The sequence below is a fragment of the Strigops habroptila genome, chromosome 1 (genome assembly GCF_004027225.2).
Source record: "Strigops habroptila isolate Jane chromosome 1, bStrHab1.2.pri, whole genome shotgun sequence".
In the NCBI taxonomy this organism is placed as follows: Eukaryota; Metazoa; Chordata; class Aves; order Psittaciformes; family Psittacidae; genus Strigops; species Strigops habroptila.
The window spans coordinates 88,013,508-88,040,540 of record NC_044277.2 but is presented as its reverse complement, the minus strand read 5'-3'; the positions used below and the strand labels follow the sequence as shown (position 1 = coordinate 88,040,540).

The following is a 27,033-nucleotide window of genomic DNA, read 5'->3' as shown; positions in this document are numbered from 1 at the left end:
GCCCCCTGGTATCCCCATCGCCATTTCCGGCGGCGCGCCAGGCAGGCGAGCGGGCAGGGCGCCGCGGCGGAGGGCGGCGGCGGGGCGCTGCCGCCGGGCCCCTCCCTCCCTCCCTCCGTCCCCGGCCTCCCTCCGCCTCCCCCCCCCCCTCCCTCCGCCTCCCCCCCTCCCCTCAAACAGGTACGGGGGCGGGGCTGCGGCTCCTCGCCGCGCACCGGGGCCGGGGGGGAGGAGGCGGGGTCGCGGTCGCTTCCTCGGGAGCGTCACCCGGCAACAAGGGGCCGTGGGCGCGACGGTGAGGAGCGCGGGGGGCCGGGGACCGGGCAGGAGCGGGACGTGGCTGGTGCTGAGTGGCGGGACGGGGTTGGCCGGCCTGAGGAGGCGGTGTCCTGCGGAGCTAGGGCCCGTGAGCAGCGAGGCGTTTCTTTCCCCGCGGGGAGGAGCGAGGAATGGCGGCCTGTCGCGGTTCGGGAGTCTCTGTCCTGGCCGTGCTTGGGCAGCTGGCTGGCGCTCCGGCAGAGCCACGTCTGGCCTGGCCTGGGGTGTGGTGTGGGGCAGCCCTCAGCAGCCCGGCTGGCGGAGGGCTGAGCGAAGGCGAGCAGGCAGGAAGGAAACTTCAGTGATGGTTTTGGTCCCTCTCCACGTTCCCTCTTTTGTCTGCGGGGCAGGAGCCAGATACTACCATTCAAAAGATCCGTTCGGGTTTCCCACAGATGTGCGGCTACGTCCCTATAACCCGGAGCATCCCTGTTAGGATGTCAGCTGCTGGCCTGCCACCAAGCATTTGTGGAATTGGCTCCAAAGGAAATTAAGCACGGCCAGGGCCAGCGTGGAACTTGCCTTGTGTAGCTCGTGCAAGTGATTTTTCCGAGAGTACTGAGATGCTAGTTTCTGCCAAACTCATGTGTTTTTATGGATGTTCTTCAGGGTTGAATAAAAAAGCCCAGCGTTTTCATAATGTTTTTTTTCATGCTTGGTACAAATTATTAACTTTTCGTAGGGCTTTTGTAGTTACTTGTTAATTTGCGTCTTTTTGATGTAATACTGTTTTACTTGTGTGGTAGGTTAAAATCTTGCTCCACATGGGACTTTCTTTCAAAGGGGAAGGAACAAAAAGTCTCATCTAAAGATTGTGGTGTTTACATTTTTACACACAGGAGAAAAAAAAAAGAGGGGAATATGCTATTTTACACATCAGGACAGCTCTTAAGTCACTTGGCTCTCCAAAAAACAGATTTTTTGCTTTAAACTGAAAAGAGGGTAGATTTATATTAGATATGAGGAAGAAGCTCTTTACTATGAGGGTGGTGAGGCACTGGCACAGGTTTCCCAGAGAAGTTATGGATGCCCCATCCCTGGAAGTGTTCAAGGCCAGGTTGGATGAGCAACTTGCTCTAGTGGAAGGTGCCACTGCCTGTGGCAGGGGGTTTGGAACTAGATGACTTTCAAAGGTCCCTTCCAACCCAAACTATTCTATGCTTTTTGCTGCATGTTTGTTCAAAAGAGGAATCAGTTGCCTGAGGGATTTTTTGAGAAGAGGAAGAACAGCATTTGTGATACTTAGAAAAATAATGGTTTGAGAAGTCACACTGAATTTCAGAAGAGTTCTGTCGCTGTTGGTAATGAAATTACTTGCTGGAGAGTTTTTCAAATGTATATGTATATTTACTGTTTCTTCAGTTAAATGATGTTCCTTGAAATGTTTCTTGAACATGGTAGAAGAAAACCCAACTACTGTGCATCATCTTTTTATGGATGGGCTGGGTGTGACTAGACCTATCGATGTTGTTTCTTACTACTTCAGTGGTGAACTCAGTAATCTTGAGGAAATTAAATGGACTGATTGTAAAAACTGATGGTGATCATGAGGAAATATTCTGAATATAAGTAGTTGAAAACTGGAAAAATCATGTTGTGTAGGTTAACACTGGTAGACATCTAAGCACTACATAGCTGCTTGCTCACTTTCCCTCCCAGCCCCAGAGTGATGAGGGAAGATGAAGAGTAAAACCAGTGTTTTATCTCAACCCATAAGTTTTCTTTAAAACCCCTAAGTTTTCTTATGGGTTGAGATAGAAATTGTTAAAGAAGTGGGGGAAAAGTGGAAAAAGAGAATCTGAAAACAACACAGGTAATGTAAAGGCAATCACTCCTCCCACAGGTAGACCAATGCCCAGTCAGTTCCTGAGCAAAAGATGGCTAACCTCTCTAAACCCACTCCTAGCACTTTTTATTGCTGAGCGTGAATATCGCTGTCACATGGAATATTCCTGGTTAGTTTGGGTCACCTACTTGGTTGTGCCCCCTTCCCACCCTCTTGCCCGTACCCCAGTCTATTCACTGGGTGGGGGACAGAGGGAGAAACAGAAAAGGCATTCATGCAACCGCTAAAATATTAGTGTGCTATCAGCATTGTCTTGATCACAGATCAAAAACGCAGCACCATACAAGCTGCTATGAGGAAAATTAACTCCATCCCACCTAGACCCAATAGATAAATGCACTTGTTACTGTTTCTTCTTCCCTCTACTTCTTCTTATCCTAAGACAGGTATTACACAAATAATTCCTAAATTAGTGGCCAGAGTGGTAAGTGTAGGTACAGTATGATGCATTATACAATTCACTCCATTTTTGGACTTTTTAAGCACACATGACAATACTTGACTGTGTCTTTTGCTGAGCGTACATCACTCTCTGTGTTTCAGCTTGGCTGAAAAATGAGGCTCAGATTACTTCTGCAGCTCTTGTTCCTGCTGAGAAAATGTGGTATCGACGAATACTGTGTGCCTATCAAGAGAAAGTGTATATTGGACAGGAAATACCTGAACAGGCACCAATAAAAATACAAGTTTAACTAAGATGTCAGCAACGGATAGTTTTCTGAATACATTGTCTTTCCTTCATGGCGATTTGCTCCTTGGACTTGAACTTGAGAGTCATACCTTCGCATGTGGTTCTCCTAGGAAGAGTAGTAATTTATATCCTGGTTTAGTGACCAAGTAAGGCAACCAAATATGTTCTACAGGCACCTTTACCCTGCTTGCCATAGCAGTGGAATGCTATAAACACAGAGTTAAATGGGACTGCTCAGTTACCATGCCCAATCTTAACAGTTCTACGTAATCGCTTTCATAAACTTCACCTTAAAAACAGTTCAGTTGTTCTTTCTTTCATTTTTAGGCTGCTCTAGTATAGAGACAGTCTAGGGATGAAAAAGTAGTTTCTAGTAGTGTTTGTTCATGATCAGTTCACGGCTATTTGCTCTCATTCTACTGTCCTTAAAATTAGAATTATTTTTCCTCCTTAGTGGTAATCCCTGTGATACTTTTCTTGAAAGTAAGTCTACTTTGTTTTCATCAGGGTTTTTCTAGGCAGGTGAAGTTACACTTTCATTTCATTTCATAAGAAGAACAATCTGTTCCTCCCTCCTGATAACCTTTTTTGCAGTTGTTCTTTGAATCTATGTTTGAGGGTTATCAGAACTCGGTATGATATTGTACATGAAGGCTCACTCGTGCCTCATTGCATGACATTTGTACTTTTCTCTTTTTACTGAGAAGAGTCGTCTTAAACATTTTCCTTTATTTTTGGGGTGTTTTTTGGGGTTTTTTTGTTTGGTTGGGTTTTTTTTTTCTGTTTTTTTGTTTATGGCTACCTCACACCTCACTTTGGGATTACCTAACAATCCACAAGGAAAAACTCTCTACCTCTCGCTTTTGGTTTTCAGCTGAAGAGCTCTGAATTTAAACACAATTATTATAGTCCCTAAACTCCTGTTACAGTCCCTAAGCTAGTCTTTAAGAACTTTAATAGGAGTCTTGTTCCAACCCAGTAATAGGTTGTAGCAAAAAAGGAAACAACTATATTACAGTTTTTATGCTAATCCTTTGTTTTTCAGTTAAATTTGTAATTTCTTGTATTGTATAACAAATTACCAATGTCCATGCAGATTACATTTACTACATTTATTGCATGATCTGGCTTTTATATACTATATATAGTCCTTTTAAAAACGGCAGGAAATGCATTTTTTATATGTGTGTGATGAGAAGTATTTTTGAGCTGGGAAAAACAAACCATGACAAACAAAATTTAATTACTGACTTCTTGCTGAACTAAATGCTGACCTACACTTTAAAATTTTGGAATAACTGGCTGACTGGTGTGTTTATCTTGAGGCTGAAAAGAAAAAAGATAAAAATAACCCTCAAACATCATACTCTCTGGTGAGCTGGAGAAAAGAATTATTCGCCTCAATCTAAACTCTTTCTCCAGGCTTTAGTCATCCAATTTTGTTTTCTGTTAGACGTGGAAATGACTGCATGTGGTTAATGTTAAAGGGACCATGCCACAGACCTCATCAGATAACCAGTCTAATTTCTGAGACTCTCTTCTTAACGTTCTTGTTTCTATCTTTATGTTCTTTCTCTCGGAAGTGTGTGAGAAACTGAATAAATGTGAGAGTGAGGGAATAACTTCTTCCAGTTAAATGCTTGTAACCAATCATAGCCTCAAATGTGTATTTTTTTAGCAAGGCTTCACATATAGTGGACTAGTCTAGTATGTTTCATTGTGAAAATGAAGTAGACAGGACCACAGTGCTTCAGTATCAGTTCTTTCATTGTGATTTAATCATGGGGATCACTTCTTTCCCAAGCAGTCACTCCTGCGAGTAATGGCATAAAAAGGCTAGTTTGAGCTGTTGTGAAACTGATGCTGGTTTTCTATTGCTAGTGTTTTGGGGTTAGTTGGTTTGTGTAGGTAGGAATACTACTTCCCACGTGAAGCAAAAGTCCTTTCATAAAATGATATTAACTCATGTTAACTGTGGATATCAGGAAAGAGAAGTGAGATTTGTGATTAAAAACAATCCAGCAAAACTCTTAAACCTTTATAATTTCCATGTAAATGTCACATTTGTTTACTGTTATTGTTACAAAGCTGTATGTTATGTCTTATCTGACTTCAGCATTTCTTTCAGCGTTCAGACAGAGGACACAGAAAAAGAAGAGCAGAAAGAAGAAAACAATAGCACCGAATGCAGCGAACTAGGAATCATGGATCTGAAATTTACTTCTTCAAGAAAATACATTTCCATCAGTGTACCTTCCAAATCTCAAACTATGTCTCCTCATATCAAATCAGTAGATGATGTTGTAGTTCTTGGCATGAATCTCAGCAAATTTAACAAACCTACTCAATTTTTCATCTGTGTTTCTGGAGTTTTTATGTTTTATCTAATCTATGGATATTTACAGGTAAATGCTATGAACTTGTCTTAGGCCAATTCCTTCTTCCCCTTTTCTTCTTCAATAGTATGTAGAATATGTATTTTAATACATATGGGCATTTAGAATAGATATTGATTGCAAAGTCAAGCTTTCAAAATTTAATAGCAGTAACTAATTGTATAATGTAAGATTCCTTTATAATTCATATACCTACAAGGTTTGGTTTAGTTGGACTTTCATAACTTGATCTTTTACTTCTGTGTGCAAGATAAACCTTTCAGTATTGTTTTGAATGTGATTTCTTAGTCTTCAGAAAACAAACAAATTGTAGAACCGTAGAGACTGAAATGTAGGTCTTCATTGGTGTTGAATCGTTCAGATCTCCTTGAGTTCCGTGAGTGCCCTGCAGCGCCTACAGTGAGTGCCTGCTCTCCTTTCAGGACAGCTGCAACAGGGGCTATAGTTGTTGGTTAGGCGGAAGCATAATATTTACGCTGTTCCAGTTAAACATTTCTCTTCCTGCTAGCCTTTTCTAGTTTATTTTGACAGCTACACTTATGTTCTTTTTTTTTTTTTTTGAAGTTCTGTGAGTATTCTCAATAAAGCAGTGATTTAAAAGCCAATAATTAAAAATCACCGTGTTTCCAGTGCAGCTTTCAAAAACAGCTGAGAATTTTGTTAAAATAAAGTTACTTCCAAGGAGTTAGACAAAGTTATTGGTAAATGAAAACAGAATCTGAAAAAGAAAAATATTGGGTAGCCTTTTGTTTCTGTAACTGAAACATCTACAGAATTCTTTATGCAGTGCATGTATTTTTCCATAAAAAATTGCTCTGGTTTTAAATATTCCTACAGCCTGTAAATTTATAAGCTCACAAGTGCTGTTTAATGTAGGCACTCAAAATAATAGGTGCGCATTCCTAAGAGATGAAAATTACCAGTAAATTAGAGAAAGGTAGTATTTAATTTATTGTGAGTTATTTATAAATTCTAGATAAAGGCAGTCTACTGAAGCAAATGAACTGAAAACTAACTGAAAAGCAGACAGGATACCATTTATAATATGAGATAAATATTAATGGATCAAGTGTATTCCCCTTGATGAATCAATCCATTAATTTCAGTGGACTTACACCAGTAGTAAATTTTCTCATTGCATTTTGGAAAACCTAAATTGTCTTTTTCAATACTTTGCAAATTATGTATAGTAGGTAAATTTTATAGTTAATAACCACCACCTGCAAAGGTTAGCTTTGCATGTACATGAAGAAAAAAAATCTGTTGATTTTGGTTTGATTTAGTATTTTGGTGCATGTACATGACCTTGCTGGGTTTTTGTTTTTATAGGAATTGATATTTTCAGTGGAAGGTTTTAAACCTTTTGGTTGGTACCTCACTTTAGTGCAATTTGGATTTTATTCCATTTTTGGACTAATAGAATTGCAGTTGATTCAGGACAAAAGGAGAAGGTATGTGTTTTTCCAAGTATTTTACCTGCTGTTCATCATATTAGAAGCATTTGACATTTATGGTAAATTTGAATGTGAATACTGTGAGGCATTGTTAGCAGTTCTGTTGTTAAAATAATGTGAATTTACTGGAACAATGTTAGAAAGTGTTTTAGAAGCATCCACTTAGATTTGAGATCTGTAAGTAGTCTGTTTGACTCTACTGTCAAATTGTCCCATTTACAGAGTATATTCTATCCTTAGGGTGGCTGAAACAGACTGACCCATGTATGTGTTACTTGGGATTATCACGTCTAGAATAGGACTGCACTTCACAGCACTTGAAGCCATCTGTCATTGAATACCTTTTCCTCAAACCTTGGCACCTCCTCACCAAGAGGTTCCTCTAGCATGCTGTGGGTTTTGGAGAGTGTCAGAGATCTGCTCACTGTTTGCCATGTGTCTGAGTAGGTTTTCTTCAAAGGATGTACTTAGGTTTTGTGTTTTTCATTTAAGATAGCATTTTCATTCTGAAAATGTCAATGATCGTACGAAAACTTCACAAAAAAAATTGCCACAGTGCTACGACAGGACTTAGAGTCAGGGTATCTTGGTATACCAACCTTCTGTGCTTCCTTTGACAAATAACCTGAAGTCTTCATCTTGATTCCTCTGTAAATAATATACCTTCTCAGAAGGAGGTTAAAGAATTACTACTTGAATACTTGGTGAGCCATGAAGTTTTATTGTCTTGTATTTGAATGCTGTTTATTAGCAGTAATTGAAAGAAATGACATTTGAAATCAGTCATTTATGTGCATTTTTAAATTTCTATTACAAAATGAAATTCAGTGAGAAAGATGGTCAAGGTGTATTACAAACATATTCCTTTATCTAAATTTTCCAAGCTAGATCTCTAGATGACTGTAATACCAAGATTCGTATGTTTATATTTTGTAGAATTCCTGGCAAAACCTACATGATAATAGCGTTTTTAACAGTGGGAACTATGGGTTTGTCAAATACCTCTTTAGGATATCTGAATTACCCTACTCAAGTCATCTTCAAATGCTGTAAGCTGATTCCAGTTATGATAGGCGGGGTTTTTATACAAGGTAAGTTAGTCTTGCTATTAGATGACTTTTTTTGTTGTTTCTTTGGGAGGCAATCATGTATGGAATCCTGTACTTTGTTAAATTCCCCTGAGGCTCTTGGATAAAAAGGGATAGGTAGCATTTTTCCTATAGGAGAAAAAAAGTGTACTTCTGAAGCATCTTCTCAGAAAATGTATAAATACAATTTGATGAACAGAAAATGCAGGGAAAAAGAAGTTGTACACCTCACTCACAAAACTTCATTGTTAAGTAATGTAACTTTATTTTCTAAACCAAATCACTTCATAAATGAACCATTTTCAATAGTGAAATGAAAAACTTGAAATGGAAAAAAAAAAATTAGCTATGTTTTGTGAAGAAATCCCCAATTCTTCTTGTTTGAATCCTAAATTCCTAATTAAAATTCCTAAATTTTGATTAAATGTTTAATCAGAAGTACATGACTTTACATGTCTTTGGCTAGTCCCAAAGTCATAGCTCATATTCCAAGAACAGAAAAAGGGATCTGGATAACAATGGATAAAGTGTATAGTTATATGAATAAACATACTTCAGTATTTCTTCATTTAAAAGACTTAAGTATATTAAACATTTCTGTTCAATACACAAAGATTCATTAAGTCACTAAAGCTCTGCATGGGTAAGTGTTATGAGACAGAATTAGAATGATACATTTCTGTTTCTGTAGTTAATTTTGTCCTTCTATTTGCAATAGGAAGTTAAACTTTCAGAGGAGGTTACAGGTTTACGTATGCACATGCGTGCACAGTATTTACCTTTCATTAGGAGTTATTTGTATTATTTTAATGCAGAAAGGCTGTTATTCCCTTAAAGCTTTGTGAAACTATATTGTGTTGTAGTAGTATTGTATTCTCTGTGATTTAAAAAAAAAAAAAAAATATTATTTAAAAATTTACAGTTAAAGTTTCAGAAGTTCAGAAATGTTCCCTTGGAAGCTTATATTCAAAGTTCAGTTTCTGGGAAAGGAATATGTTATTTCAAACAAGATATACTAACTGCTACCTTTTCATTTCTGTACTCTTTTTCCATCTCCATCCACATCCCATCTCTTCCAAACTAAAGACAATGTAGGATTCTAAAAGTACCCAAATAATCTGTTAGTGTTTGGTAATGACTCCTCTCTAATCAATAAAGGCAGGTAAAATGTCTTTCATGAGGGAAAAAAATCTTAAAACATCTAAGCTGATCTAAAGTTTCTGAGACTGTGCTTTGTCAGGAAGGATGTGCCTTATGTCATTGAGCATATGCTTTGTGTCATTAGGGGTAAAACTAAAAATGACCACGAGAATAAGATACTAATCTGCTAAGATCCTTTTCCATGTTAGGAACTTCTGTTGTAGAAGAAACTAATTCCAGTCATGAAAGGGCAGAGCATTAAGTCTTCTGTTTAAGTAAAAATGTCATTGGAACACTTTTTCCTTTGCCTGCTAGTCTGCTGAACAGGATAATCATGAAATTCTGAGTGTGATAACAGTCTTTCCATGTTGTCTGTATTGCTTTTGTAGGAAAACGTTATAACATTGCAGATGTGTCTGCCGCCCTATGTATGAGTCTTGGATTAATATGGTTTACGTTAGCTGACAGCACAGTTGCACCAAACTTCAACTTGACAGGTAAATATGTATTATATTTTAAAGATTAACAAAATGCTTGTTTTTTTCCTACAATAAGCTTTCTGTAGAAGTTCTGAGAGTTTTTCATGGAGTGCCTTCAGGTATCGTATGGAAAATGCAGGTTTCATTGCAGCTCTGCACTAGCAGAACAGTATCAGTGGCAGAAGAGACCTTTATTCTAAGTGTTATTTTTTTGGTTCTTAAAACTTCTGGAAATTCCACCTTTTAGGTTGAAATGCCTCATGCTTGTTCTCTGGGAAGTACTTAGTTCCCAGTAGATATGTTAAATTGCTATGATAAAATTCAGTTAACCATTTTAAAACGTCAACTTTCTCACTCAGATTTGCTGTAGGCCTTAGTTGGAGTGCCCACGTTCTAACTTTTCTATAATGTGTAAAATCAGAAGCAAAGAAAAGATTTTAACCTGCTTGGGTTTAAAAACTTAGTTCAATTTCCGTCTTGAATGGCAAGGGAGATCTGGTTATTCATTAAATCCATGTAATTTACTTGGTCAATATTTGGATTAATAACCAAATATTCAAATAACAGAATACATTTGGTGTATTCTCCTTTTGAAATTCTGAGATGAGTTACAACAACTGTTATGATAGGCGTTTAGTGTAGAGCTTTATTTCTTAGTAATGGAGGCACTGATTCAGAAGTTTTGTTCATAAACATAATAAATTCTTGGTTTTCAGGAAATAACTTTTGGTTCTCACAAAATATTATTTCATCTAGTGTTAGTTACAATCAATTTGTGACGTTACCTAGGCTGTATACACCTTTTGCCTTCCTCACAAATTAATTCTCCTGCCTTTTACTGTAATTTTAGTGCTACTTGTAGTGGAAGAATTTACAAAAAAAAAAAAGTGAATTATATAACCTGCTGTGCATTTAATGTGTTTATGTGTGGGTAACTGGGTAGCTACTTTAAAAATATAAATATTTTGAGTATAGTATGACCTTGATAAGCACATAATTATATTCTAGTGTTTCTGATGTATAGATACATGTTACCATTACAGCTATGTTTGATTACAGCCTGTAAGTGCATTCACGTTAATATATTCCTTCTGTAAAATTTGAATTGTTTTAAATGTGTTATGACTTAATTCTGAAAAGATTTAGAAAGTTATTTCTTCAACTGAATGGAACAAGACACAGTGCGGCAAATGTAGTCAAGTCCTGATTCCCGCAAAGATCTGCAAAACACAGGATAAAACTTTAAATATCTTCAAAGAATAAACAGGGTTGTCTTTCATTATAAATTCATTTTGAATACTTCAAACAAGTCTGTATATGTTGAAGCTTAGAGCACTACCCATTGGAGGAAGTTACTTCTGTGAAAATAGAATATAGAACTAGAATTCAAAAGTCTGCATCTCTCCTTAGGAATGTGATTCGAAATTCTCCTGCTCACCTTTTGAGAAGGTTCTTTCTGTATTTCTGTATTCTCTTTTCCCTGTTTCATTTTATTCCCATGCCTCTTAATTTAACCAGAAGAAACTTCATAATGGAAAATGTGGAGGTTTTCCATTTCTTGGATGAATTATGAAGATAGATGGCCTCTTCCTTCAAGAAATGTACCAATTTTTGGTATTGCAGAAATACAGCTGCTGAAGTGTAAAACCAGTGCTAAGAATTATTAAAAACTTTGCTCACTCTGCAAAATGGCATATTCTTTTGAATAATTACACTTTTCTTGATGTAAATCACAGAATAAGAACTGAAAGCCGAAAGGCAGAATTTTTTGTCTTCATAGAGTATCTTCAAAGAAATAACAAAGTATTTAAGAATATTAAAACTTTCAAAAACATAAACAGCAAAATAAATGTTCAGCTTCAGAATTACTGTTTTCTAAAGTTTCAGTTTTTTGTTACTGCCTACTTACTGCCCCGTAAATTGATGGGTTTCTTCCAGTGATTTATTCACAATTATTAGAACTGCTTCTACGCAAACTAGTATGATTCTAGCATGATTTCACAGAACTTCCACTAACTTGTTAAGACCAAAGCTGTTTACATTTCACAGTTCTGAGAGAGCAAAACTTTACTGTGACATAAACAAAATTCATAATCTTTGTTGTCTGATGCAAATACTAAAAATGGAGCATGAGCAGATGTATAATACTATCTGGATGAACAATTTTATGTGGTTTTTGGTTTGGTTTTTTTTGGCAGGTTTTGTGTTTTTTTTTCCTTCCTTGCTATTGAAATCTAATCTCAGTATTGCTGGGCCAAAAAAGGTATCTACACAGATTTTGTTTACGTGTGAAAGAGGTCAGCTAAGAAAACAGAAGGTCTCTTCTGCCAGAACAGGTATATATTTGTAACTAAGGGAGAGGTATACTTTTCAAGATGCAGTTGGTACGAAATGCTCAAAGCATCTCCTATCATTATCAAATTGGAGAGGTAGTGGTAGATATCCTAAATAGCTGTGAATAATTGATACAGGAATTCCAAAAGAGAGACCAGAAGAGAAGGGTGTGCAGAAGGAGATAGTCTTGAAATATTGGTACTATGGGAACTTCTGCTCTTCTGGCATTACAGGTGTAAGTGGGAATTAACTATTTCCAGTGAAGACACAGTAAAAATATTGATTGCATGCAAATTCTTCCACCCTAGACTGTGCAGGTGCAGTTTAGTCTTGCAGAGCAGGGTGTTTCATCCTTAGCTTCTCTGTTGTTAAGGTGATATTACTTGGTTTGTTACATCTACTGTGTCTTCTAATCTTATGTATGTGGATTATTAAAGAGGCCTTAATGGGCAGGTAAACTCCAAGCAACTTGCTAATACATTTGTGTGGTGGCAATTGTGTGAGAATGTGTTGTTGAGGAACTTAGGTAAATATCCAGCAGCTTATAAATGTATAAGAAGTGTTAAAATTTTAATGACTTCAAGCATCACATTAATAGGGTAAAATGCAATGTAATGTAGTATTTCAATCAAGTCTGTTGGTGCAAAAGCTCCAGGTTTAAAATCTTTCAGAAATAATTTAGGACCCATTCTTCCAATCATTTTTACTCATGCTTTACATACTGTATAGCGCTACTGGTCTCTTTCATGGTTTTGCTGCTGCTTGGCAGCTGTAGCGCTATTCTTCTCTTCATACTCCAAACTGAGTGTGTATGTAATATTAACATCTGTCTTGTCTCTACATTTCTCTTTTCCATGCACACTTGCACTTCAGATTCCAGGTAACCTTTTCATCTCAATCCAGTACTGAACCTATGCATTCGTCCAGTGGTGTGCCTGGTTCATTAAGCACTGCTGGAAAATGTATGATATTGAACACAGATGGAGATATACTCAGTCAGTTTAATGAAAGTGATCTGCAGCAATGCTATTGCCGAGCTATACCTTAGGACCAGAGCTGAATCCAAGTAGTTAATATATCTATGTCTTCAGCATAACTAGTATTATTCAGGTTATCATTTCCTTTCCATTGACTCATACCTTTTCCAATGCCTGATAACTTTGAATAATGAAGAATCTTTTTCTGTTGTTTCAGTTGTATTACTTTAGCCTGGGAAAGGAAACGGTTCCCAAACTAAAAAACGCTGGTTTGAAACTCACAGAAGTTTCTCAAGAAGATGTCACCTTAAACTTCACTGGTCTTAAAAATGTCAAATCTTTAAATTCTGAGAATCCTAGGAGCTGGGATTTTTTTCTTTTTTCTCTGCCAGAAACTGGCACTCCATTTGGTGCAATAGAACTCCTATTCTGAGACCTCCAATAGTAAACGTAATATTAAGAAAATATAACAGTACTTGTTTCTAGTCTTACACTCCTCATTCCTCAAGACTAGAGCACACCCGTAAACATGATTTTGATGACTGATATCTTCTGTAATATTGTATACTTAGGAAAAGTGGTATTTCAACCTTTATGCACCATTAAATACAATAGTCTCTACAGTTGTGAAAGAATTGAAGTTTGGAGGTTGGAAAATGAATTGTGACTTGCATGGATAGAGTTATTAATTTTTGTTATTGGAAAGCTGATTACGTTATTGACTGTGTAGTGACTTGGTTGTGAACAAATATGGTAACCTAAAACCATGGGTTTTGTACCTGAACAGCAGTTTTAAAAATATAATATTTCAGAAATGGGAGATTTCCACTCTGAATCCTCTTGCATTTGTTTTACTATTTTGTCTAACATTTCTATTTGCCTTTGTCAGGAAAAAATAGGATTAACTACCCAAAAGAGTATGTTCTCTGGTTATTCATCTTCATTAAAAATACCTAAATAAATGCAGTTGACTTTTTTTCACTCTTGTTACTACAAAAGCTACAGCTGGCTTCTGTATAGCAATGTCCAAATGTTCCTGTCAAGCTTTGAGACACACAGTGCTAAGGAGTTCACTGGTGGAGAAAGTGGAGGTGAACACTCCTTTATCCTGGTATCATTAAATTGTTTTGCTGACATTTAGAATACACTATAGAAGGTGGTTGTTATGATTTTCCTATTCCTGAGATTTATTTCTTCCCCCCCTCCCCGGATAAGTATGGAGTGTTTTTTGTCACTATGCTGATAAATATTCTGAGCAGGTTTTTGTTTCTTTCTTTCTTTCTTATATTAGGCGTGGTCCTAATATCGCTTGCCCTCTGTGCAGATGCAGTTATAGGAAATGTACAGGAAAAAGCTATGAAGTTGCACAATGGTTCTAATTCAGAAATGGTAAGTACAAGATTTGCAATTTTAAAAGAATGTATCATAGACAAGGCATACAATGACAAAACATGAAACTTAATCTTCTTTTCTCTTGCATATGTAAAGAAGAGCTCTTAGTGTACTGTTCTTGAAATTTTCTGTTTGTTTGTTTGGGGGCTTTTGCTGGTATTTGGTTTGGTTTTTAACCTTTCAAGGGTGCTGCTTTCTATGTGCAAATTCAAATGTATGTATATTGCAGCTACAGGAACACTCATTTCTGTCAACAATTTCTATGTCTACCCTGCAGGCCTGAAATCGACAGTGTTTTCTGTATGATCATGTGCATCTCTGAAAAACATATACTGTTTTTCTGGTTTAGATGTGCATGTGTTACATGGAACACATTGCTTTTCTTACTTGCTAGACTTCTGCTTGTAGTGTGCTAGCATTTGAGAGGCAGCCTTTTTTGAAGTTTTTGAAATCTGTAAAACTGAATTTCAGGATAGGTGAACATGTGTGTTCCTGATTCAGTGAAATCCTTTAAAAAATGTCTTGCTCATTATTTTTTATATACTTATTTGGAATGTGGATTATCTGTTCGTGTGGTCTGCTTTTTTTTAGACAAAACATGTTTGAACTTGGCATCTTTTTCTCTGAAGTCAAGTCAATACAAGAAAATCCTTTATTATAACAGGCATTATTTGAATATGCCAAAGTAAAAAATTACTGAAATTTAATTTGCATATTTGGCATGTATTTTACATTTAACTAGGAAATCTAGTTTCTCATTTGTGAGGATAGCTTCATAAATGGAATAAAAAATCAGTTAGAAGAAAGCTTCCTTTAAGGCTGAAAGGGATCTAGGTTGGCTCAAGAAGTTTGAGCTGAAAGTTTCTGGAAAGTGGAAGGATATACCAGAAAATTGTCACTGTATTCTTGTTTTTATTTTTGTACTTTTTCCTAGTATTCACTGTTGACTGCTGCTGGAGGCAGATTTTAGCTACATGGACCTCACCTGACCTAGTGCAGACTTCTGTAGCTGTAATCTCTGAAATCCAAAACAAAATCCAATGTTTTCTTGCCCACTTTGTACCTTGCCGGCAGTCATCTGATAGTTAACTGCCTTGCCTACAAAGCTCCTGTTACCTCCAGAACTTTACTTCTTATTCTGTGATAGTCTGGCAAATTTTGGTCTTCATATTGTATGCTCATACTTTTTGTAGAGAATCGTTGTAGTGATTAATGATAAAAAGGTTTTTTTTATGTTTGAGGCCTAGAGATTACACTCCAGGATTTTGTTTGGAGAATTCAGTGCAGGAATACAAGCAGAATTTCAGAAATCATTTTTCTAGGCTTGATTCTGTGGGTAAAAATTTAAGAGGTCTTCTCCATCAGAGTCACGTTTAATGGACAGTTATCTGGAAATAGAATAGTAAAGGAATGTGTCATCCACAAGACCTCTGTTTTATTGCTGGATTTGGAACTTGCCCTGGATTAAGCAATTATGAAAAGAGAAACCACTGCTCTGGAAGATTGTACCTGATTTTGCCTTGTGTAGAATAGTTCTGTTCATTGTATCCCTTTTTCACAAGAAAAAGCCTCTAACTGTTTTACCAACAGCTGAATGCCTCCCGCTGCACGGATGGGCAGTTTCAGCTTCTATTGTTGCTTTTCCATGGGAAAGGATAGGATAAAGATTCTTCTGTTGCTGTATGGAGCTGTGAATTAAATAAGGGTACAGGCAAAATTAAATTTACCTGCTTGTTGTGTATAGGCTGTTCTAAGTACTGAACTAGGTCAGAGCTGGCTATATTTGAAAACCTTGTATCCTATAACCATAACACGAGTGCATCATTTACATGAACTGAAGTGACACAGATGAAACTTATGTGACACTTCTGGCAGTTGTGGTGGTTGTACTATCCTTTACACATTTGATGTAACATGGATCTTTACTGTGTAGGGTAAGTAGCAGAAAACAAACTACTGATTAAGATACTATTTGAACTATTAAATTACATAGTTGTGTGAAGTTTTATTTATGCTGTGAAATCCTGAATTTGAAGGATTTACCACAGTCAGCTTTGACCTCAGGATATTATTAACTGACTGGGCTACAAAACCTTTTTTTTTTTCTTCATGTAGTTGTGGGTAGGAAGAATATCTCTAGCACTTATTATTCTCTTTCCACTGTAAATCAGCTATTATAGAAATTCTAGTAAAAATATCATCAAACACTGCAAATTCAACTCTGAGAAGTTGAACATATTAATAGGGCTAAGCATTTGAAAGAATTTACTTTGTCCTTTTGTGTAGTATCACCTGGTAATTATTTTCTCTTAAACTATTCTAGGTTTTGTATTCCTATTCAATAGGTTTTGTGTATATTTTATTTGGATTAATATGCACTAGTGGATTAAGCCCTGCAGTAACATTTTGCTCAAAGGTAGGTGTAAAGATTTCCTTTTTTATATGAAGAACCTCATTGGAAAACATTGCTCTGTATGGTTTAGAAAATCTCACCACTTATCTAAAGTCTTTTCATCATGTAAACTGGTTAACTTGTATAATTCATACATTAAGCAAGTTGTTACAGTCTTTGATGTGTAAGATAGGGTAATGTTTTAAAAAACAAAACAGTCACAGGACCAGACTTACCAGCTTATAATTTCATTATTATTTTTCCATTATTTAACTAAAATTAAATAAGGATCTTTGCATGAATGCATTGTTGAACAGCTTATTATTGCTCAAGCAATTGATTAGATTTTGTAGTTTTATGTCATTTTGCAATACCTCAGGGTTTGTTTTACATTTTCCTAACAGGCTTTTTTCTTTGTTGTTGCAGCATCCAGTTCAGACTTACGGTTATGCATTCCTTTTCTCCCTGACTGGGTATTTTGGCATATCCTTTGTTCTAGCTTTGATTAAAATCTTTGGTGCCCTTCTGGCTGTAACAGGTATGAAAAAATTATAGCTTTACTGCTTTTGGTATAAAAACATAAAGTAACTCTTATTATTTAGGAACACCTTTTGAGAATTGTTATTATTCTGGATTTTTTTCTGTTCTTTATGTTGACTGATTGTGACTTGTGTAGCATTGATCTTTACTAGTATACATGTTTGAGAGCTTCCTGGTTCTTTCTGTGCCACAGTTTCGATCTTGAAGAGCCTGTTAAGTAATCTTGTACATGTAGTCTGTGCTATGTTTTAGTGAAGAAACAACACTGTTCTAAAAAGAGAAATTGCAATGGAAATGTATAGTATAGTCAAGTGACTGAAGTGTCTATACATCAGAATATCCCCAACTGTTGGAATAAGGAGAAATGACCCTGCTGTTCATTTTAACAGCAGTTGATTGCACTATTAACATTTTTTATGTATCTAACAACACTAAAAGAAAAGTCTGACATGTTTTTCATCATCATGTTTTCAGGCTGTCCCTAAAATTATTACTCTCACTATATACAACTATAGCAGAATATGAAATTGTTTGTCTGTAGAAAATTATTGCTTCCAAACTTAAAATGTAATTTGAGTGTATTTTTCAAAAATCGGTGATCTAGCGTCTTCAATCATTTCTGTAGTTGCTACAGTAGCCTATCAAGAATGGTTACACTGGGCTCATTCCTTCCTCAGGTTACCTTTCCTTAAAACTACAAACATTAGTTACAAAGGCCTGCAGGGGAAGTTGTAGCAAGATGCCATGGAGCTACTTTCCTCTTTTCCCTCTACCCCTAAAAGCTGGTTTCTGTCAAGTGATGCTCTACTTCATCTGTGGTCGTGGAGAGGAAAATACAGACAGGTTTTTTTCTGACCTGAGGATTGCATGCTCTGCTTTCCCATTAATTATTTGTTCTGCAGTGCTTCTGTTTCACATGTGTTTTTAACAAAGTTCAGTAGATCTTCTGGCTGGAAATTGGCCCAGATTAGAATGTTGGTTCATGTATTAAAGTAGCTTTTTTAAAAAATTCCTACTGTGCTAAAAATGTCTAAAAATACTGTGGCATAGCAAGCCCTTCCCAGGTTTTCTTATGCCTGACCTTGATAATCCTAACACATGAGCCCTTTCTGTCTTGCCTGTAGCAATGTGAAAATGTTTATTGTGCCTTGGAAGGAACACCACATTCATTACTGTCCCTCCCACCCCCCATCCACCCTCCCCTTCTTTGGGGGGAGTGGGGTGAAAGAGTTTAATGAAAATTATATTTCTATTAGCACAATGAGAAATTATCAGACTTAATTGAGAAAAAGAAGAAAAGGCACTTAATTTAGAAGGAAATGGTTACATAAATATTTTAATTAATAACTGATTTGAAAGAACAGAAATAATTGTAATTAGAAAAACTGAAGTAATTTAACCATTTTTTTAAATTATTCATTTGTAAACTGTTTTCTAATTAAAACTCAATTTTCTTTTTCATTCTCCTTTTAATTTTTTATGTAATAGAAAATCATTTTATTTGATGCACATAAATTTCTTTACATTTAAAGAAAATTGCTACTAAAAAGTTGAGAGTGGAGCAGATAAAGCAATGGTGAATGCTGTTTCTTCTACTACAAAACATGTTTTTAAATAAATGTTTGTGGAGGAGGGTTGGAGAGAATGAAACTTGCTTTTCTAGCCAAAACAGCGAGAAATCACATCAGGAGTCACTGGTTCCTTTTGTCTCAGTATGTTACAGTAAGACTAATGTGCGACTAATATGGATGTAGTTGTACAATTACGGCTTTGCAGTATCATATAGTAAAAAGTACTTGATGGTAAGCAAAATACTTCGTGTTAATAAAAAGACGTATTTTTATTTAGGTGCAGGCAATTGTTCTGGGGTGGTTTTTTTTTTTCAAGTGAGAAGCCTGCACTATCGTATAGAATTACCCCTTCTCGGGCCCTTAACCTCCGTAGCTGGGCTTGTACGCCTGGCTGCACTGTCACGTTTTTTTAAACATTTTCTATAACTTTTACTCATTTATTGATTTTTGTTTCAGTGATGAAGTCTATAGGTTTCCCAGTACATAATTGGCTATCCGTGCTGTATTGTTCATAGCAGATAGCATTGAAATTGTTCAAATCATTGTTGGAGCTACAGTTAATTTGAGAGTATCCCAAACAGATAGTTTACTTCCATTTTTGGTAACAGAATTGCGTTCTCAACTCTCCTTACTTCCTTAATTCTTTCTAGTGAGTGATAAGATCCCATGTGGAAGAAGGTCTCTTAAAGGTTTTGATGAAAACTTCCCAATGCAACCTCTGAAGTCAGACATTGTTGGGTTTCTTGGGTTTCTAACCAAAATTGTATTTCTCTGCACTGTTAGGTAAATTTTCAGTAACTTCAAAAGAATGCCAAGATGATAACCCCATTCCACTTAAAAATAAAGCTCCAAACACCACTAAGCTGTAATAGCATGAGGTGGAAATGGCAAGAGATTTGGCGTATCCAAATAACGATACCAGTTTTTTCTTCTTTAACAGATTAATTTATACCATTAGTTACTTGAAAGGGTTGTTTGTTGCTTTCAGGTATTTTGAATTGATTAGCGTGAAGTTATTAGATAGCAGTTCTTCTCCTGGAAATTTCTCTGCTGCAGATACTGTGACTAGAGCTGGTACTACTGATGCAGCGTACTTGTTTCAAACAGCATATGGTTCTAGCACAATTTTGTACTGGACTAGCGCATCTGCAGTCTGTGTTTGCACCAAGGGTGATCATTGTTTTAGCAAGACACTTAATTATGTAATGAGGTTATCTACTAATATTGAAGCCTGTATTATGTTCTTCTGCTGTAACTGAATGCTTAAAGAAGTAAATATTTGTTTTTCTCTGCAGTAACAACAGGAAGAAAAGCAATGACCATTGTGCTTTCTTTCTTGTTCTTTGCAAAGCCATTCACACTTCAGTAAGTATTTATAGTTTTGAATGGGGTTTTATGTGTTTTATAAAAAAATCATGTTCTTGATCATGGAAATATAACAACAGTAATTAATCATAATCAGGCTTAATGCTTTTCATTTCTTGTCTTCTACAAATGTTGGCAATCTGTTGTAAATATTGACCGGCTTGTTGGTGCTAATCATGCTAGAGAAAAAGTAGTTTCCATTTTTCAAAATGTCTGGAAGAAAACTAGTACATGTGTTGGCATTTTTGCTTTGGGGTTTTTTGTTTTGTGGGGTTTTTTTTTTGTTTATCTAGTGCTTATGATAATTAATAAATTGGGTACTTTCTCTGTGGAGGAAGATTTGGCTAAAGGAAGGCATTTTCTCCATCATGGTATTGTTTCTCCTTTTACAAGCTCAGGTGTGAGTTCTTAACTAGCCTTTTTAAACAACTGCAAGTTCCTGTTTTCTTGATATATTAAATTGCAAGATTTTTGAGCCTGGGTTTCTTCCCTTTTTTTAATTTCAAGGAAGAGCTTACATTGAAAAATGCAGCTAAGTTGATACGTTGGTCCTAATTGCTTCCGGTTTGAAGCAAAATAGTATTCAATTCTATTGCTATGCATAATTTTTTTTGAGATTTGAGAACAAAGCTTACAGCCAAATGCTCAAATGCAGTTTACTCCAGTTAACAATTTTGGAGCTTAAAATAATGGAGAGCTGAAACAAAAATTGTGCTTACATTGGGAAGTATGGCTGTAAGGCACTGAGTGAGAACACATATTGGACCAGTTACAAAGATTATAGCTCTCATAACCATAAGAAGAAAAAACATACTAAAACCCCTCAGGACTCCTTTATTCATGTCAGAAAAAGCAGTTACTGTTTAGTTATTATTTAACTATAAATGCACCTTAATAAGCTCTCCAGCCAGAACAGGAAAAGGAAGGGTGAAAGGATAGTAATAATAAAGATGTAAGCAAGTCTTTCTCACAGTCCACTAATTTGTGGTTGGTTTTCTTCTTAAACTCTTCTCTCCTTAATGTGGGGGCTTTATTTTTATTTCATCCACAAATATTGGTATATAATCACTACAGATAGAGTACTAATGTACTAATGGTGACTTTTTTCCCTTTCTCCCCCTTCCGTGTAGGTACGTGTGGTCAGGCTTACTGGTTGTCCTTGGTATATTTCTGAATGTTTACAGTAAGAATATGGATAAAATCAAACTGCCTTTACTGCATGGTCTCTGGAAAAAAAATGTGGAAGAAAGAAAAACAAGGACGTTGTCACAAACTGTATAGACAGTGGTTTAGGCCTTATAGACTACTACTTACTATTATTTTATTGGAACAGTCTTCAACTGATTCACTTTCCAAAGGGAACATTATTAAAACCAAAGGAACTGAAGGCATATTGTCTGCTTGCAGATTGCTAGAAATGCACATATTTTGTGAGCCCTTTCTTCAGAGCACTTGAATTCATCGTTAAAAGTGTTGTAGGCCATTGTCAGATGGCACTATCAGGCAATGAAGGACAGCAGCTCCTGGCATCGGCTGAGAAGCTGCACTCCAAGCGGGACACATGAGAAGAGTAATTTGGGCATTTTAATAATATTTGCCATGTGGCTGATCTGAGATTAGTCGTTCTTCGTTAATTGTCTATGTGGGGTAATTTAAGTGTAATACTGTATTAACATTTAATGGAACCTTAATCAGCAACCGGTTGACCAAATTGTGATTTTAAAGGTGGAAGGTTTACAATATGGTATGTTGTCACTCTTTTTCATTTTAAATAAAAATGGTGGGGTTTTTTTAAGTTACTGATTAGATCACCTCAGAACTTGGTATTTATTGTAATAATTGATTTTTTTTATGGGAATATTACAGTGTTACTCTTTTTTATTACTGCTTGCAAGTAACAAAAATGGGATTGAGGTCGTGCAGTCAACACCCATGCTTTTACAAGTGCTGTATGGGCTTTTAGGCCTGAACAGGGTGAGAACACAGAATGAAAAAGGAGCAATTGAGACAATGGTGTAAAAAGCTGTTATTTCCTTATTCTGTGGTGAAATACAAAATTTTTAGTGGCCTTGGCCCTACATATCATAATGGTGTAGAGAGACATGGAAGTCCTTTAAATTAATATCGTCAAATCGAAACTCTTCATTTGCAATATTGGAGTAAAGAATAACAACATCTGCTAAGGTATTTGGAATACATATTGTGTCAGTCTTTGTGTGGTCCTGTGATGAACTTAAGAGGATTAGGGTACAGATTACAATTTTCTTTATTTAATGACAGGAGGAGACAGTGTAATACCAGTCTGTCTTTTTCATCATGAATTTAAGAAATTAATTTAAGACTAAGTCCATTTATCTCTCTTACTTTCATATTCAGCTTGCTTTTGAATCGCTTGCCATCTCTTTGATTTTATATATTTAACAATAGCACTTTAAAAATACTGATCACCTTACAGTTCATTGTTCTCATGTTGTCATGACTTTTTTGTTGTTGTGTCTCTTAGATGCATCTCAGTGTGTGTTCTTTCAACTTAGACAAAAGTAAATTGGATAATAGAATTATGTAGTCAGGAAGAATGTACAGAGAATTGAAATATCTCACAGGCTTGCCTTCTGCCAAAAACGCTGGCTTATGAAAGTATTCTAAATGTGCAAAAGTGTGTTTCAGATGCTTAAGAAGAATTGCTGTTCCAAGGAGCACACAGACAAAATGTGCCTTAAATTTTGCTTATTGACTTGGTAGCTAGTATATGCCGTATTAAATATGTTATAAAATAGAACATGGAATAGCATAGCCTCTTTAGCACAATGGGACAAATGAGTGGAGAGCTGCACTAACATAACTGGACTGTTTCCAGCACTTGAACTACTGTGGTGTGTCAGCAAAGCCTTTTACCCCATGTACACCCAGTATTGCCAAATTAGGAGAATGTATTGCATGTAACAATTTTATTTTTTAAATTCCCGGCTGCTGTAGGGTTGATTCTGTCCTGGATTAGGTAGAGAGGTGTGAGTGTGACCAACAAATACATCTTGAAAGAGAAGGATGGCCTGCCATGGCTGTCCATTTTCATTTTGCAGTGAAATTTTTATCGTAAGAAAAAGGGTGACAATGCAAGAGTGCATTTGACCAAGTCAAGGGGATTGCTTTCCCCATAATACTTATCAACTTTCATATTCTCTTGCATTCTTTTCACTAAATGAAGTTGCTCTTTCCAAGGAGGTTAAGTTACCTATCAAGCTAAAAGAAGGACAGGTTTTGAACCAATGGAAAGAGAGTAATTATGGAATGTTTCTGTCTGTTCATTAGCTTGGTGGAACTTGGCAATTAGCATTTGAGCATTGTTTTGAGAATTTTTCAGTCTCAGCTTTGCCATCTGTAGACTCTTGCTCAACTTTATTGAACTTCAGGAAACCAAATTATGTGAAAGCTACCATACATGCAGAAAGTCATAGTAAATATAGTTCGTTTGGCATCTGGTTTATATAACTAGATGAGAAGTCACTCCCAAAGTTTCTGACTAGAATTCAAATGTAGTATGTAGGTTGCCAAACTGTTCATATAATCCAATTTTGTCTCTATTCTCTCACTTTGGAGAGCATAGTGTTCACAATAATTTACTTTTTAATTTATTCTCTGTTGTATACAGGACTGAGTTAATGGAGTACACCTTAGGGGAAGTTTAGATTTATTTTTTTATTAATTTTCTTATTCTTAACTATAGAAATATCTGTTTTGTTTTACAGGTGTACTTTTAAAAATTATTTTTGTACACAAATGAATATTGAAGGTTTAGTGTTAATAGCCTAAATTTTAAGAGATTTTTATTTTCATAGGTGTGAGTCTAGTACTAGCTAATCAACAGTATGCAAGTGTGTTAAAGAAAAATGTACACACAAGTGAGAGTAGTTCATCATTTGCCACCTCGTCTTGTGGTCTGCAGTTTCATGCTTTCATCCAGCTGTGAGGAAAACCTTCATTTCAGTGAGTTGCTGTTTGTGGGGAGGTGGTTGGTTGGGTTTTTGTTGTTGGTGGTGGTTTTTTTTAATCAGCCTTAAAAGCATGCAAGTAAGAGAACCTTACAAAAACCTCCAAGAGGTATTACAACATTTTGGTTTAGGATCTTCTGTACTGTATATGTATGTTGGTTTTGTGTTGTCTATGAAATATGAATAAGGGCTTGTCCACAAATCGACTGTAAATTCTCTATTTTTCATATAAGAGCACTTATATTGGGGTGTTGGTTAATCCTTCCTAACGTTGCTGTGTAGCCTGATCATAATAATGTTTGCATTTTGTACGCACTGGCTCCTGGGCTCTTTACAGTAGGCATTATGAAGCTACAAAGAAAAAAACCCATTCATTCTGATACCATAACATTAATTACCTAAATATAATGTGAATTAGTTGCATCTTATGCTACACAACTTTCTCCTCCCTACAGAAAAAGTGTGATACAAGAATTAGTTATAATGGAATTGAAGTTCACACTAAAATTTAAGGCTGCCCAGCGTCTCCACTGACGTCAGCAATCTGCCTCTGTGACACCCACTACTTCTGCCTCTTTTGGAGGACTGAGGGAGCTCCATTTTCCTAAATTAATATGCATTTGCAGTTGCTTTCACATTACATTTTTGCATTTATTTGGCACGCTCGAATACCGAAGTAATTGACTGTGCAGTGAATTTCTCCAGTATTTCAGTACGTTAGTATCATCAAACTTAATTATTCAGCTATCTGTGTGTGAATACAAGTATGGAAGAACTAATGCTCTGAATGTCCCCAGTCTCCCCAAACTTACAGTGTTTCCTGATACCACATTAAACTGTTTTCCTTAATCTGATCATTAATTTGCACTTACCAAACATTTTGAGCTAAAACTTAGGCATGTGTCATTCCTACTCATCTTCCTTACTTGTCATTATTAATTTTGGATGCCAACTCCCTTTTTTACATGCTCTGTCAATGCACTATGGATTGTTTAAGGTTTCTATTCCTGCATTTAAGGGCTCACATCATATTAGTAGAGATTGGACACATTCTGTATTTTCTATTTCATATCAGTTATGACTGTCTCGATAATTCTTTTACATCCTTTTTTCTCCACAAAAAACCAAAACCCAAAATCTTTCCATTTATACTTTCCATTTATTTTTTGAAAGTTCTTGATGAGCACACTACAAGTTAACTCCTTGACCTCATTCCATCTACCAAGAAAATCTCTCTTCTCCCTTGCTTGCCTTGAGAACTGAAGAAGAAATAAATTATTGCAGGTGCTTTTTTTTCTTTAATAAGTGCCCTTCTTACTGGCTTGTCTTAATTGTTTCTTTTCGTTCTGCCTCCCATGCTCCCAGGCACAAACAAGCCCTTCTCTCATGTTTAACTGCTGCTTGTTCAGTCATGGAAACTTTTTGAGTTGTTTACTGAAAAGAGGTATAGAATTGCATATATACTCTGGAGGGCAGGAAATAATAAGTAAACTTCACAAGGTAGGGAAGTAATTAAATGAATTCATACTTTCTTTTCTGGAGGGATTATATATATATATGGTTTAGGTAATAGCTCAGAATTTGTTAGTGGAAGGGGTTTTTCTCTCTATTACATTTTTACCTGTTTAAAATTTTCATATTAATTTTAATATTTAATATAAAACTCCTGACTACTCAGGCAGTTTATAGAGATTAATTTTAGTCTTGCCTATGAGGCAGAAAAATCCTATCTCCATTTCACTGATGAAGCGGAGATGGTAACTTGCCCAAAGTTGCCTTAGCAAGTGTGTGATGAGCAAGGAATGGATGTTAATACCCTCAGTTATTCTATGCCCCAAGTCCAACATAGCCCTTCTGTACCTGAAATGAAACCGTACCGATGTAAGCTCAGTTTTCTTTTACCCCAATATTAGAGGTTTTTAAATTGTTTCTGTCTGTGTTCTGTACTAGTATAATTTAAAGTGAAAGTAAGACCACCATGAAGTAGGCTTCCTGCATTTTGTCTGAAACTTATCTGCATTGTGCGCATTGTTACTGTCTTGTTGATTTTCTCTTCTTGTTTTGCTATGGAAACAAGCTGGGGACAGTAGCAGTCATAGGAGAAGCATAATATCCTTCACTTTCAAGTGGCTGGTCCGAATTTAGTTCACCTTGCTACTGCTCAAAAGCTGCTGCCATTGGAAAAATGTGAGGAGCTGAGCATAATGTTGTCATGCCGGATCTGTATCTTTTTGCTGTTCACTTGTAGAGAAGCAAAGACGGTAATGCAATAAAGAACATTCATGCACAAATACTCAGCTTAGAATATAATGCTGACTTAATGCTTCTTTTCTATACCTGGATTGGTTTCTGCTGTTGTGCTGATTTTCTTGAGGTGTGATAGTACTGTATTGTTTCTCTACACTTTTGGATATTTGAGTATTTTTTTTTTCTTCATTAGATTTCTCAGATTTTTGCTTCCTCTTCTTTATTGTAAGTGAAAAGTTTTACCTTGTAATTTTCGTTACACCTGTAGTACTGTGTCCAGTTCTTGGCTCCCCAGGACAAGAGAGAGGTGGGGCTACAGGAGAGAGTCCAGCAAAGAGACATGAAGATGACTAAGGGACTGGAGCATCTCTCCTGTGAAGGCTGGGAGAGCTGGGACTGCACAACGTGGAGAAGAGAAGGCTCAGGGGCGATCTCATCAATGTATTTAAATACCTGAAGGGTGGGTGCAAAGAGGATGGAGCCATGTCATTTTCAGTGGTGCCCAGTGGCAGAAGCAGAGGCAATGGCACAAATGGTAACACAGGAGGTTCCCTCCGAACATCAGGAAATACTGCTTTACTGTGAGAGTGACAGGTTGCCCAGGGAGGTTGGGGAGTCTCCATCCTTAGAGATGTTCAAAAGCCTCTGGACATGGTCCTGGACAACCAGCTGTTGGTGGCCCTGCTTGGGCAGGGGTGGTTGGACCAGATGACCTCCAGAGGTCCCAGCCAGCCTCAGTCATTCTGTGATCCTAAATCTTGTGACCTTTGTCCAGATTCAACCCCTTTTTTTTCTTGTTTCCAAAGTGCTAATA

The 27,033-nt window shown here is 36.5% G+C and overlaps 1 protein-coding gene across 4 annotated transcripts; it reads left to right on the top strand.

The window, feature by feature from the left end:
* Positions 1 to 26,549, top strand: SLC35B3 (solute carrier family 35 member B3). 4 transcript variants are annotated; one of them, XM_030492623.1, is made up of 10 exons: positions 1 to 180; positions 4,984 to 5,260; positions 6,581 to 6,702; positions 7,642 to 7,796; positions 9,323 to 9,430; positions 14,015 to 14,112; positions 16,439 to 16,531; positions 16,934 to 17,045; positions 19,914 to 19,983; positions 21,114 to 26,549. In XM_030492623.1, exons 2-10 carry the CDS (start codon positions 5,060 to 5,062, stop codon positions 21,262 to 21,264), a joined length of 1,110 nt encoding a protein of 369 aa, XP_030348483.1. In that variant the 5' UTR covers positions 1 to 180; positions 4,984 to 5,059; the 3' UTR covers positions 21,265 to 26,549. The 4 variants fall into 4 exon arrangements, 3 of the variants coding, with proteins under 3 accessions (XP_030348483.1, XP_030348457.1, XP_030348472.1); XR_003992306.1 differs by lacking the exon at positions 1 to 180 and having other exon boundaries at positions 1,416 to 5,260; positions 21,114 to 26,233; positions 26,515 to 26,549; XM_030492597.1 differs by lacking the exon at positions 1 to 180 and having other exon boundaries at positions 1,416 to 5,260.
* The last annotated feature ends 484 nt before the right edge of the window (positions 26,550 to 27,033 follow it).